General features: G+C 49.3%; 1 protein-coding gene across 3 annotated transcripts in view; it reads right to left on the bottom strand.

Annotated features, from left to right (window-relative positions):
- Positions 1 to 14851, bottom strand: part of ACVR2B (activin A receptor type 2B) — a 38388-nt gene that overhangs the window by 11715 nt on the left and 11822 nt on the right. For 2 of the 3 annotated variants that reach the window (NM_001005350.2, XM_013981457.2), the window contains 9 exon segments: positions 374 to 504; positions 594 to 732; positions 1777 to 1891; positions 2830 to 2978; positions 3252 to 3395; positions 3795 to 3938; positions 4021 to 4172; positions 4325 to 4434; positions 4654 to 4861. In NM_001005350.2, coding sequence (NP_001005350.1) covers positions 374 to 504; positions 594 to 732; positions 1777 to 1891; positions 2830 to 2978; positions 3252 to 3395; positions 3795 to 3938; positions 4021 to 4172; positions 4325 to 4434; positions 4654 to 4861 — 1292 coding nt within the window. 3 annotated transcript variants of the gene reach the window in all.

Genomic DNA, 14851 nt, shown 5'->3' with positions numbered 1-14851 from the left:
CCAGAGACATACAAGTAATTCCTTCAACCTATTACTACCCTGCGGAGACAGAGGCTCAGAGAAATAAAGCACTCTGCTGGAAGTCACCCAGCTGCTGACTGGCAGAGCCAGGATACCTACCCACATGTGTCAGGCCCAGGGCCGGTGGGCTCGCCCCATGCCAGTGATCCTTGGGGGCAACCCAGGCCCTGATGGAGCCCACACTCTCTGGGCCAAACCCAGCTCTGCTGCTCTGAAGGGCACAAGCCTCCCCAAATATTCTCCTGGTGGAAGGAAGGCAGTGCACTAAGTGGCCTCTGACCAGGCTGGGGGGATGACAACTGTCCTGCTGCCTGAGGACCCCCTCTCTGCCCCTGCACCCCAGGGCCCTCACCGGGTGCTTTAACCAGTGATCCTTGATGGCAGGTCGCATCTTCTTGTGCACAACCACCTCCTGTAGCTCCTCCAAGGACGGGTGCTGACCAATCTCCTCCTCAAAAGGCAGCATGTACTCGTCCACAGGTCCTGGGGAAGAGAGTGCCCAGTGGGGTCACCTGAGGGCTCTGCCCCTCCCCACCCCACACCCAGGAAGCTCGGGGCTCCAGCCCGCTCACCGTCGGCAGCCTTGCAGCGGGACACGAGCTCCCACAGCACTAGCCCCATGGCGTACATGTCAATGCGCAGGAAGGCGTCTCTCTGGAAGTTGATGGCTCCCTCGAGCACCTCAGGGGCCATGTACCTCCGCGTGCCCACCTGTGCGAGAACAGGGAGGGTCTGCAGGCACTGACCACACACTAATGCACTTACAGCTGGCCCTGAGAACTACACTCCATATGCACAGCAGGGCCATCGACAATGATGGCTGTTCCTGATTCGCCACATCCACTGGGTGGGAGCACAAGGGTCAGAATGTAAATTACACTTCAGGGATAATTTTCAAGTATCATTAGAGACAATGGTAACCGAATGTGGAACTGCTGCCTCTTTACTCCAGCAAAACCACAAGGGGCTACACAGATGGTGTGTATTTTGCAGAGATTAACATCAAAAAAAAAAGGGGAGAATACTTTAAAATAATAATAGCAATTGTTCTAGGATGATTTAAGCTTAACTTTAGTTAGTTATTGTAGGTTTTTGGTTTTGGATTCTTAGTATATTCTTATCTATAATAATAATACATATTTTTAATGCCACACCCATGGCATATGAAGGCTGCCAGCCTAGAGGTCTGGAGCTGGAGCTGCCAGCCTACACCAGAGCCACAGCAATGCCAGATCTGAGCCGCATCTGCAACCTTCACCACAGCTCACAGCAATGCCGGATCCTTATCCCACTGAGTGAGGCCAGGGATGGAGTCTGCGGCCTCATGGATACCAGTCAGATTTGTTTCTGCTGAGCCACCCTGGGAACTCCATATTTATAATTATTTTTACCTTGTTTAATAATTACAACTGAGAGTTCTCCACTGGCTCGGCAGGTTAAGGATCTGGCGTTATCACGGAAGTGGCTTGGGTCACTACTGTGGCATGGGTTTGCTCCCTGGCTCAAGAACTTCACATGCCACAGGCGCAGGCAAAAAAACAGTTAGAATGGAAAGAGGAAAAAGAATCTGCTTCTCACTGATAGGCCCGGGAAGCCACACTACGCTCTAGGCCTCACTTTCCCCACTGGTGAAATGACAGCATTGCTCTGAGCTCTCAAGGTAACCCCTGCCCCTGCACCCTGCCAGGTGAGCACCAGAAGGGCAGGGTCCAGCCCAGTGCCAGCCCCCATCTTGCACCCCTTGAGGCCCATTACCTGCCCATGAGTGTCCCCCGGAGGTTTCCCTGGCTCAAACCGAACAGCCAGGCCAAAGTCAGCCAGCACAGCTGTAAGGTCACTCTTCAGCAATACATTCTTGCTTTTAAAGTCCCTGTGGAGACAATGGACTGAAGTGGAGCTGACATGTGGTCCAATCGACCTGGTTCCTAGCTTCCCACCCTGACTCCCAGAGACCCCAGCCCAGGCCATTCCACCATATCTGGGGAACAAGGTCCGCCCCAGCTCATTTTTAACACGGGCAGAGGGCATTCCTGGTGGTCTAGTGGTTAGGACTTGGCGCTTTCACCACTGCGGCTCAGGTTTAAGCCCTGGCCTGGGAACTAAGATCCCACACCAAGCCATTGCATGGCGCAGCCAAAAAAATGATGAGGTGAGAAAAACAGTACCTATCTCACAGGGTGGTTATGAGGCTTAAATGACTTGGTGTTTCTAAGTGTTCAGAGCACTGCCTGCCATTTAGTGAGCACTGTGATGAGGAATTAACAAAGTGACTCCTAAAGCATCAGCCAAGGACCCCAGAGAGTCCCTGAGGCATTTCAGGGGATCTGCAAGGTCAACATTCTTTTCATAATAATCTGTTATTTGCCTTCTTAGAAAATCCTTGTTCTCTTAAGAATATAGAATCTTCCAGAGGCTATACACACGTCATCACTCTGACAGTTAATGCAGTATGTGTGCTCCAATACAGCAAATATCAACAAACAAAACCCACAAGAATTAAAGGGACTCTAACCAAAAAGTTTGAGAAGTGGCTAAACCAACCCACCAACCAAAGTAAAAGAGTCAGCACTTCCTCCTGTGGCCACTGGAGGGCACAAGAAAACTGACTTGCAAGGTCAGCCTGCAGGATGCCAGTGAAAGGCAGAGGAAGGGCCAGGAGGGCCCAGAGTTTTGTGTAGTCACCTCTGAAACACCACAGAGCGGCTAAGCCTGTTTATGAAACTGAGACCCCCAGGCCCTGTTCTCACCCTCCAACCCTCTCTGCAACTCCAAGTCAGGCGCAGGGAAGGCAACTGCTAACCCAGGTACCTGTGGGCAATAGATGGCTTGTGGCCCTCGCCACGGCACCAGGGCACGTCCTCGTGTAGGTACGAGAGGCCTCTTGACATTGTCTCTGCCACATGACACAGTTCATTCCACGTGATGATGTTCCCCTTGAGGTAATCTGTGAGGGAGCCCTAGAGGAGACAGCACAGGCTCTGGGCACAGGACAGAACCCAGCCCAGCCCAGCCCAGGAGGGCTGTCTCTGTGGGCTATAGGCTGGAAGCGATGAGGCCACAAGGGGTTGGAAAGGCGCTGTAGGGGGTGGTGATCATGAAGTCATTACTATTCCTAAGAAGTGATCCCAGGGTTAGGGTTTCTGACTGCACACCTTCACATCCACAGCCATGGAAAGCCACAGGAGGGCCTGTTCACCTACGTGGGAGCGGGAGCCACAAGCATGGCTCACCTTGTCGTGGAAGGCCGTGATGAGCCACAGCTCCACCTCCAGGTTGGAGCCTCGCTTCTCAGCGGCAATGAACTGTAGCAGGTTCTCGTGCTTCATGCCGGGCGTGCTGAAGATCTCCCGCTCACTCTGCCACGACTGCTTGTCCTGAGGCGGGGAAGCAGCTGAACTCCACCCTGCAGAAGTGCCCCACCTGCTCCCCCACCCCTGCCCCCACCTCAGCTTCGGTGAAGGAGGCAAAGCAGAGCTGTGCCAGGCCCAGGACCATAAGCCAATAGTGATGTGAGCACTGAGGCCAGCATCTGATTGACAAGGGGCCACTGAGGTCCAGAGACCACCTAATCAATGAGAAGCAGAGCAGGCCTGTCGTCGCTAAGTGTCCCGAGCAACTGCTCAGGGTGGCCTGCTGTCCAGGGCCTCTAAGCAGAACCTGATGTCAGAACAAATTCCTGAAAACCAGAGCAGACTGCGGCTTTGCAAAGCACTACCCTAGCCCCACTCCACCCCCATGGGCCCTGGGATTGCCCTGGAGTGGCAAACACTCACCTGGAGTGGGAAGATCTTGACAGCCACAAAATCATTCATGAGCTGCGCTTTCCAGACACAGCCGAAGCGCCCCCGAGCCTTGATTTCAAGCAGCTGCAGCGGCTTCAGGCCCACCAGAGGGGACGGGGGTGGAGGTCCAGGGTCCTGGAGAGATCAAGGGCTTAATAGGACCTGGCCTGGCCTCCCCACCTCTATCCCGCCTTGCCCCAAGCCAGCCCCGTCTCACCTCATGGATGTCCACGTGGCCATAGGGGGGCTTGCGATGCCGGTACATCCAGAAGGCCAGCAGGACTATGAGGGAGAGGCCCCCGATGGGCAGCAGCGAGTAGGCCAGCACAGTGAGCAAGGTGGGGGCTGTCGGGGGTGGCTCGTACGTGACTGGGGGACACATGGAGCCCGGCGTCACACAGCCCGCCTACCCACACACCTCCAGGGCCAGACCAGAGAGCCCTGCAGCTGCTCCCCACCCAGCAGGAGCTGAGCGCTCCGGGACCTCAGCTGGCCCACGTCTCCTCCCCGGTGGCCCTCACCTTCTGGGCCCCCTGCCTCAGGCAGGTGGGTGAAGCGCTCGTTGCAGAAGTTGCCTTCACAGCAGCAGAAGTACACCTGGGGGTTCTCCTCGGTGGCCACACACTCCTGCCTGGAGGCACAGTTTCCCATCCGCCCCTCAGTTGAGGGGCACAGACTCCCCGGGGCAGCCCAGCCAAACCCCTCCCCAAAGAGAACCCCACGGGGAACCACCGTCCCTAAAGCAGGAAGTCAAGAGGGCTAACCAAGGGTGGACACGCACTCAGAGAGACCCGGTACCACCCCTGCTGGCCCAGGAGAGCCCCTCCTCGGCCCTGGCGGCACCGACTACCTGTCGTAGCAGTTGAAGTCGTCTAGCCAGCAGCCCTTCTTCACAAGCTCAATGGTGCCTGAGCTGTTGCGCCAGGAGGCGTAGCAGTGTAGCCGCTTGTCCTGCTCACCCTCACAGCGCTCCAGGCCACTCTGGTTGGTGCGCTCCAGCTCCCAGTTGGCGTTGTAGTAGATGCACTCCCGTGTCTCGGCCTCCCCACGCCCGGAACCTGCGCCAGGGGGAGGGAGATGCTGAGCCACCCAGGCCATGTCAGGGAGGCTGGCTGGCCAGGGCTGGACTCCCCGGCCAGATGCACAGGGAAGGGTTTTACTGGCTCCTGAGGCCCCTGAGTGGGAGTGGGCCTGCAGCAGTGAATGGAGGGGCCCTCAAACCCCAAAGCATGTCAGAATCACTATTAGGGTGCAGCAGAGAGTGTTGCTAAAAATGCATATTTCTAGGCCCAGCCCAGACCCATTCAACTAGAGTGGGCCTTAATCTACATTTTGAACCACCCCTTCTGTCTCAGAAACTAGGAAGGCACTTCCTGCCGCTGCCTCAGCCTTGTCCCACACTCACCAGAGTCCTCCAGGGAGACAATGCTAGTGTGTGTCATCGTCCCCCGACCCCCACCAAAACACACACCCCTGACCAGACCTGATGGGAAACGAGCACCCTCCAGGGTCCCTTCTGCACCCAGCAAACAGCACCTGCGCCTGGCTGGACTGGAGAAGGTGGTAAAGGATCAGGAAGGTTAAGGCTCCCAGCATCACCATGGGGGAATGTGTGCACCAAGCGGGGCTGGCTGGTGGAGAGCAAGGGTAACAGAGGATCCTCCCAGCTGGGCTTGGTCCTCAAGACCCCTGTAGGTACTTCCTACCCACTCCCGTTCCCCTTCTGCCCTGTGCATGGGCCATCCAGGTCGCTGAACACTTCAGCCCAACTGCCCCTTCAAACACAGCCTCCAACATTTACCAAGTCCATTCCTCTTACCATGCCCTCCCAAAGAGCCCCCAGTCCCGGCCCCCAAATCTGCCCCACTGTCCCCAGGACCCCTACAACCCTGTGGCCTTTTGCATCCTCCATTTACCCAATTTATCTTCCTTGACTAGTTGCTTGTTGTTGTTTAAAGGATTATTTCAGACATTCAAGAAGTCTAAAAATAATATAACTAAAAATAATCCCTAGGAGAAAATAATGTAATGAACACTCACATAAGAAACAAAGCAAATGTGCTTGAGGACTGTCTTTTAAACAGCCTTCCCCTCAGTAAAGTTGATGAAGGCAGAAGCCATGCCTGCCGAGTGCTAGAACTGGTTCTGGACACAGGCGGAATAGATGGATGGATGGAAGGACGGAAGGAAGGATCTATGGTCGGACACAAGGACATAGTTATCTCCTGGCTAGAGCAGGATTTTGAAAGGAGGGGACAATAGGGCAGCCTCAGCCTATAAGCCAAGCCCCCGAGCCTCAGAGGAGCTTCCATCTCCCCTCAGACAACAAGCCCCTGCTCCCACATGTGACGTCAGGAGCCCAAACAAGAGAGGCCACTAGACATCAAGAGTGGTCCAAAGCTGGTCTAGCTCCACTCTGCAAGCTGATGACCAGGCAGGGAACCCTCTGGACACTACTGTGGGCAGGATCTATGTGGACAGGGCTGGGAACCCCAAACCTCAAGGCTCCAGGTAGGACCGAAGGGTCCAGGATGACATTAGACCCCCACCTGACAAGATCCTCCTACAGACTAAGTGAGAAAAAGGTGGCCTTGACTGCATTCAAGTCCTGGTGCTGACACCTCCAGCTACCCTGTGCCTCTGTGTCCCCACTTGTGAAAAAGGGGGTGATAACAGTACTTACTGCCTTGGCTGTTTCAAGAACGAAATGACTTAAAGAGTGGTTGGAACAATGCCTGGCACGGCTGCTGTTCTATCAGAGCCAGACCCCTCCCTGCTACCTATGCCATCTTGTCACAACACAAGCCTCCACCCCATCAAGCTGGCAGTGTGTACACCCACACCTGCAAGAGCTTTGCATTCAGAGCCCCGGGGGGATCAGGGGAGACTGGGAGACACCATGCCTCCCCCCACCTCCAGCTCAGGCTCTGCTGCCAACTGGAGAGGGATCCCCTCCCCATACCTCTTCTGCACACACTCAGCTATTTATAGCCTCTGGCAACACTCCAACCACAAGGCCCTCTGCCTTTTACCAGGCATGGGGCTCCTGCCCACACCCACAGAGCCAGGGCCCCAAGCACAGCAGGCTCCCCCGACCTTAGCCCACTGCCCATTTCTGCAGGAGAGGAAACTGAGCACCCCCCCCCCGCCCAAAGACACTTGGGCAAGGGGCTGGCTCTACCCCCAAGCACCAGCCAACCCAACCTCTGGCCTCCAAAGGAACCAGGTATCCAAGCAGCAGTGTCTCCAATGGGCAGTCCTTAAGTTCCAAGGGGGCTACACCTTGGTGGAAAGAAGTCCCCAGTGTTCCCCAAGCCCTCAGAGCAGAGAAACCCCGCTCCTGGACACACACCACCACCAAAAAAACATATTCAGGTTCCACTCAGAACCCACATTCCAGGAGGTGGATGAAGCTACATGGACCAGCTGTGATACTTGAGGTCTGTTTCCCAGGCCAATCAGCCCTGGATGCACTGGGCTTGTTCCAGTGGTGAGAAAAGAGGGAAATCCACTGGGGAGGGGGAAAGAGAGAAGGAGTCTTGGTGGAGGGTTTGGAGCTAGAGCAGTCACACCTCCCCTGGGGTCCCCGAACTCTGGGATGGAGGTGCACCCAGCCCAGCCAACATCTCCCAGAGGTACTACAAACCCCAGCAGCAAGTGGGTCATTGCACTCTGCCCTTGGCACCTGGAGGCCCCTCAGCAGCCCCTACCTCCCTCTGCAGGCACTGGAGAGTGACAAGACCAGGATGCATCTCAAGGCCCGTGTCCCCCACACTCCCTCAGGCCCCTGGCACCAGTGCACCCTCCCAGGAACCGCCGAGGCTGAGTGAGGCAAGCCCAGCCTTCTCCTCGTGGTCCAGCCTTCAGGTCTGCCAAGAGAGAGGCAGCCACCGCCTGCCCCGCAACAGTGACCACGCTCCCTTCCTGGGAGGCCCTGCTTTAGATGCTAACCAAAAGTTAGCTGAGCACCTGCTGTCCCAGCAGGCTCAACCAGAGGACTCCCTGGAGTCCTGAAGGTGAGGGCTCCCAGCGACAGTATCTGAGCTGTAACTCCATGTGGATGCTGACTCCATGTTCCCCAGTCCACAGAGGAGCATCTTCACTGCCTTTCCCACGACCAGAGGGAGGCTGGCCAGGTGTAGTAGGGGCCACAGACAACCGAAATGGAGGCAAGAGCGTGGGCTAGCACCACACACACACACACACACACAGGTGTGCACATACAGACCATGGAATGGCACATACAGACAAGAGGCAGGAAAAGAATCTAAAAATGTGCCTCTATTTCATCTCTGAATTTCTTTCACACAAGATAGTAACTCTATCCAAGTTATTTACTAAGAGTCAAAACCAGGTTTTGAACACAGGCAGCCTGGCTCTGGAGTACGTGCCTTTCACGTGTTCTGTGATGCCCCTGTCTTTGGTTCTTTTTAGGGCATATGGTGGTTCCCAGGCAAGGGGTCAAATCAGAGCTGCAGCTGCCAGCCTACACCACAGCCACAGCAATGCGGATCTAAGACGTGTCTGCGACCCTACACCACAGCCCGTGGAAATGCTGGATCCTTAACCTGCTGAGTGAGGGGATCAAACCTGTATCCTCATGGATCCTAGTGAGGTTCATTTCTGCTGAGCCACAATGGGAACTCCTGCTCGGTAATGCCTTTATTCTCAATGTTATATGACACTTCTTGTAATTAGTATTTTCCCAATTTATCTTCTTCCAACTTTTATTTTAAATCTTCCTGTATCTTTTCCCCTCAAATCAACCTAACACTGTCTTTGATCTAGAATTAAGTCCCATTATATTTATAATTAACACTATGGTTAAATTTGCTTTTTCTCTACTACTGCCACCCTTAGGTTATCCCTGGCATGCAGGAGTTCCCAGACCAGACTGAACCCATGCTACAGCAGTGACAACATCCAATACTTAATCCACTGTACCAGGATTATCTTTTTTAATTCCACATTTCAGCCACTTCTGGTCTGGAAATAATGAACCCTATTTCTATTCTATTCTAGTCTAACCTTTAAATCCTAATATGTATACTTATGCTAACAGCCTAAAAATAATCACCATCTCTCACATTCCTCATAGGAACTTAATGGTTCTAATCTCCAATTACCTCCTTCCAACTTACATTTAATTAATTTAATATAACGTGTGTGTTCAGTATTTAATTGGCTGTTGTTCTTCTTACCTGCCTCCCAGAGCAGATATCTGATACAATCAGCATTTTCTTGTCTGTCCATACATTCACCAACCTATCTGCTCACCATCCGTTCTGCATCTCTGCTCTTTCTCTAGGACCACTGTTCTTCCCAAAGAACACCTTCCTTCAGTAAAGATCTTTCGGTAGAGTTGCCTTTGTTAGCCTTTCTGAAAATGTTATTTTGTTCTTTTTCGTAACTTGACAGTTTAGAACATAAACTTTTAGGCTGAGTTATTTTCTTTCAGCGAAAATATTATCTGGCTTCCATCATTAGTGCTGAAACATCTATTAGTTTAAATTTGTAGATACTCTGTCTTTTCCCTCTGGCTGATTTCTCACATCTATTTCTTTTCCTTTTCTTTTTTCTTTTTTTTTTTTTTTTTTTTTTTTGTCTTTTTGCCATTTCTTGGGCCACTTCCTCAGCATATGGAGGTTCCCAGGCTAGGGGTCGAATCGGAGCAGTAGCCACCGGCCTATGCCAGAGCCACAGCAACGCGGGATCCGAGCCGCATCTGCGACCTACACCACAGCTCACGGCAATGCTGGATCCTTAACCCACTGAGCAAGGCCAGGGATCGAACCCGCAACCTCATGGTTCTCAGTCGGATTCATTAACCACTGAGCCATGACAGGAACTCCTCACATCTACTTCTTAAAGTGTCACTGATGGGCTTTGTGTCTACGGTGAAATTTATTTACACTGCTTAGAAGAGTATGCTTTAAATCTGATGATTCATGTCTTTCATCAATTCTGAAAAATTTGTGGCTTTTATCAACCGGAATATTGCATCTCTCCTGTTCTTTAATTCTAAAATTCCTCTTACAAATATCAGGCCATCCCCAATCTCAACTCTGCTTTCATATTTTTCAATTCTGTGTCTAAGCAGCATTACAGATAATTCCATAGGTTTAACTTCAACTCATTAATTCTCTTTTTAGCTCGGTCTAATTTGCAGTTTAGTTCTACTTAATTTATAAATGCAATTACTCTACTTCTTCATTTCTAGAAATTCTATTAAAGAAAAAATCTTCTTGGTCAATTTTGATAACTTTGATCTTTGTCATACTTTTAAATCCTTATCTAGTAATTCCATAATTTAACTTCTTGAATATTTATTTCTGCCACTTGTTACTTCTGATGATTTTTCACTCGTGGTCTCTTGTTTCCCTGTGTGTTTTGGAATTTTGGATTCTGTTTTTGGATTCAGAGCTTATGTTCAGTGGGGGCCTTTTCTGTGGGAATAAAAAGTGAGGCCAAGATTTTGAGGGGCAAGCTTCCAGAGATAATTTATATTTTTGCTTCTGCCAAATCTTCTAGGACATTACCAATCTGGAGTCATTTTAATTTCTCAACTTCCAGTTTCCCAGGAAACACAGATGGTACCAACCTCAACTCCAAGCTCATGGAAGCACATATCTATAGCTACAAATGCTCAAGAGAAACTACCCACCCTCCATCAACACAGGCAAAAAAAAAAAAAAAAAAATTCATTATCTATCCCCTTATCAGCAAAAGGTTTCCTCTAGTCCATACTTTCAATGAATGTACAACCCTGTGCAGGTCTTATCATGTGAGCCTCAGTCTCAATTCCACATCTTATCTCCTATGCCTCACACACTGCTACTAAACCCACATCTCTAAATTATGGAGAGGCAAAGTCCCCTGGGAATAAGCAGCTTTAGCCAGTGAAGGGGTAGAGCTCTAGATTCCAGCCCAAGCTTGCTTCTCCCTTACTTTTTTACACATGCAATTATGCATATGCATTTTAAAAGGATATCTGTTATACTTTATCCAACATTTCCATTATCTTGTATAAGGAGGTTTTTCAGCTATTTTGATGACTATTACTGCCAGAAATGGGAGTTCAGGAGCAATTTCCAAGGGTGACAAGAGGAACTCTATCTGCCTCCAGAAGTTGGGCCTAGGAACAAAGAATCAAGCTAGGTCACCTCAAGTCACTTCCAACCTCAACTCTATAAACAAGTCCCTGGCACCATTCTCCCATAGAACAAGGTATGCGTCCAAGGCCACTCACTGAAACACTTGCCTTTCTCCAGGGCCCATTTTTCCTGAAGAACACTGATGAGAGAGCTTCCGTAAAGGTCAAGGAGAGACAGATATTACTTTTGCCCCCTTCTGTAATTCCACTAAAACCACAGCAAAGAAGATTTTTAAGGCATAAACCCATAGGACAAAAAGAACAGGAAAAGGAGTTTTTGCTGTGGCACAACAGGATCAGCAGCATCTAGGGAGCCCTGGGGTGCAGGTTCAATCCCCATTCTGGCACAGTGGGTTAAGGAACTGGCACTGCCACAGCTGCAGCTTAAGTCACAACTGCAGCTTGGATCTGAACCCTGGCCAGAGAATTCCATATGCCTTGAAGCAGCCAAAAGGAAAAAAAAAAAAAAAGGAAGAAGAACAGAACAGGAAAGAACCACAGAGGAATTCCTATGTGGCTCAGCAGGTTAAATACCCACTGTCACAGCACTGGCTCAGGTTATTGCTGTGGCTCAGGTTCGATCCCTGGCCTGGGAACTTCTGCATGCCATGAGTGTGGCCAGAAATTTTAAATTTTTAAAACTTAAAAAATAACTTTTAAAAAAAATTAGAAATAAAAGAACCACAGAAATGAAGTTCTAAAGTTGGAAAGCAAATACACAAGTAGTCAATGACTACAGACTCCTAAATTGTGGAGAAAGCTGAGAAGCAACATGATTTCTACCACAGAACCTTCCCAAACTCGGGAATTTGTGGCACCAGATGTATCTGGAAATGGGGCAGAGATAAGTCCAAAGATAGATGGGTTGGTTGGTAAGGGACAGTCAGAACCTCAGATCTCACTATCACTTCCCATGGCTGGGGGCTGCCCATCCCTAGCCCTGCAGACAGCTGGGGTTTTTTGCTTTTCAGAGCTGCACCCATGGCAAATGGAAGTTCCCAGGCTAGGGGTCGAATCAAAGCTACGGCAGCTAGCCTACCCTACAGCCACAGCAACACTAGATCTGAGCTATGTCTTCGACCTACACCACAGCTCACAGCAACGCCAGATCCTTAACCCACTGAGCAAGGCCAGAGATCAAAACTGCATCCTTGTGGATACTAGTCAAATTCATTTCCACTGAGCCACGACAGAAACTCCACAGCCGGTAATTTTCCAAAGATAAAATAGCCTCAGGAAAGTCCCTTCTGTTCTGGTGCAGTGGGTTAAGGATCCCACCTTGTCACTGCAGCAGAGCTGCTGTTGTGGCAAGGGTTCAGTCCTTGACCCAGGAAATTTCACATGCATAGGAATCCCCCGCCCACACACACACACAAATAGAGAGCCTCAGAAGATGGAGGAGTAGGCAAATTTCAGGGTACAGGTACCATACTGAAATAAGAACAACACATAATATACTAAATACAGATACCCCCAGCTCTCTTCTCTCTGTGGTTGCCAGGATGCTGGCAGTCAGGCCTAGACCCCACCCCACTCCTAAACAGAAAACTGAAGATACTTTTCAGGAGAATCTGGCTAGATTCAAAAACAACCTATTCCAATCATCCTACAGTGGGCAGAGATTTCAATCAGTATTCAGATCCATCCTTCAATACAAGAGGCCTAGGGAAGCTACGTACCTAAAAGACAAAGATAAAAAAAAGACAGGAGAAAAAACAAAACACAATAAAACTTGGAGAAGACAAAGATTATGCAGGAAGAAGATGACTTTGAAAACTGTATCAGTATCCTCAGAGATCAAAGGCAATGCACTCATGAAAAACAGACAGGATGGCATTGCTAAAAGATCAGCTAACAGGAGTTCCCTCTGTGGCACAGCGGAAAGAATCCGACTAAGAACCATGAGGTTGTGGGTTCGATCCCTGGCCTCACTCAGTGGGTTAAGGATCCGGCATTGCCGTAAGCTGAAGTGTAGGTCACAGACGTGGCTCGGATCTGATGTGGCTGTGGTGTAGGCTGGCAGCTGTGGCTCCGATTCAACCCCTAGCCTGGGAACCTCCATGTGGCGCGAGTGTGGCCCTAACAAGCAAAAAAAAAAAAAAAAAGAAAGAAAGAAAGAAAAAGGATCAGCTAACAAAAGCCCTTGAGAATTAAAAATACATATATATGATATAAAATGAAAATCAACAGAAGGATTAGAAGATAACATTAAAGAAACCTCACAAAAAAAAAAGATAAAGCAAACAGACAAAGATACAGAAAAATAGGAGAAAAAAGAGAAAAGATACAGAATTTGCAGGCCCCGTCCAGGAAATCCAACACCTAAATAATGGAAATTCCAGAAAGAGAAAACAAAAGGGAAGAAATCAAAGACCAGGACAGCAGAAGATAACAGGCCCCTCACCAAAGCACATCAAACTGTGAAATTTCACAATTGTGGGCATAAGAAAAGATCCTACAATAAATACCTAGCAAGAGTGAAGCATCACCTATCCTATAATGGATTAGAAATGAGAATGGCTTCAAAATTCTAGCAGCTAGTACTTGGAAGCTTAACTATAAAAGGTCAGTGCTTGATGATCTGAAAGGAAAAAGATTTCCTGCTTATAAGCCCATACCCATTTAACTATTAATGAAAAATAAAAGCAGAAGCGAGAAAAAGCAAGATCACAAAAATATACCTCCTATTCTCCCATTCTCAAAAGATACTAGAAGATATGCACCACCAAGATGAGAGCGTAAACAGAAAAAGGATACAAAAACGAAGGATACAAAAACCCAAGGACCTAACACAGGAGGTAAGTGATGGGTATCAAGATGATGTGCAAAGGAGATACAGGATGACAGCCAGTCCAGGATGGGAGCCAAAGCTAGCAGTAAACTCTACTCCAACCTCAGGCTGACCCTTATACAGGCACTCTCCAAGCAACCAAGTAAGCTTAAAGGAATTAAAGTGCTATTTCAGCAGCTACCCACTACAGAATAAACAGTTTATAGGTTCAGCCAGTGTAACTATCTGCTAATACAAAAACAAACAAAAGTAACATTCAGATATAATTCAAGATTATATGGAAAATAGGAAAAAGTGTCTTATATTTGAGAAAATACAATCAACGGAGACTGACTCTAAGATAATCAGATGTTCTAATTAGCAAAAAATTTTAAATTAACTATCAAAAGTATGCTCAGAGTTCCTGTAGTGGTGCAGCGGAAACAAATAGACTAGGGATCATGAGGTTGCAGGTTCCATCCCTGGCCTCGCTCAGTGGGTTAAGGATCTGGCGTTGCCATGAGCTGTGGTGTAGATCGAAGACACAGCTTGGATCCTGCGTGGCTGTGGCTGTGGCTGTGGCTGGCAGCTGTAGCTCCAATTGGACCCCTAGCCTGGGAACCTCCATGTGCTGTGGGTGCAGCCCTTAAAAAAAAAAAAAAGGATGCTCAAGACAGAGTTCCTGTTCTGGCTCAGCAGTAACAAACCAACTAGTATCCATGATGATACAGGTTCAATTCTTGGCCTTGCTCAGTGGGTTAAGGATCTGGCATTGCTGTGGCTGTGGCATAGGTGGCAGCTGTAGCTCCAATTCAACCCCTAGCCTGGGAACCTCTATATGCCACGCATGTGACCCTAAAAGACAAAAAAAAAAAAAAAAAGTATGCTCAAGGCAGTAGAGGAAAATATGCTTAAATGAATGCATTAATGTGATATCTCAGCAGAGAAATAACACCTATTTCCAAAGAACAAAATGGAAATTCTAAAATTAAAAATCTGAAATGAAAAATTCACAGAGTTCCTGCCCACTGTAGCGCAGTGGGTTAAAGGAACCAGCACTGCTGCAGCTGCTGCACAGGTCACAGCTCAACTTGGATTGATCTGTGGCCAGGGAACTTCTTTATG

The sequence above is a fragment of the Sus scrofa genome, chromosome 13 (assembly GCF_000003025.6).
Source record: "Sus scrofa isolate TJ Tabasco breed Duroc chromosome 13, Sscrofa11.1, whole genome shotgun sequence".
Taxonomy (NCBI): domain Eukaryota; kingdom Metazoa; phylum Chordata; class Mammalia; order Artiodactyla; family Suidae; genus Sus; species Sus scrofa.
The sequence above is the reverse complement of the archived record's forward strand: the minus strand, read 5'-3'. Positions and strand labels throughout refer to the sequence as shown.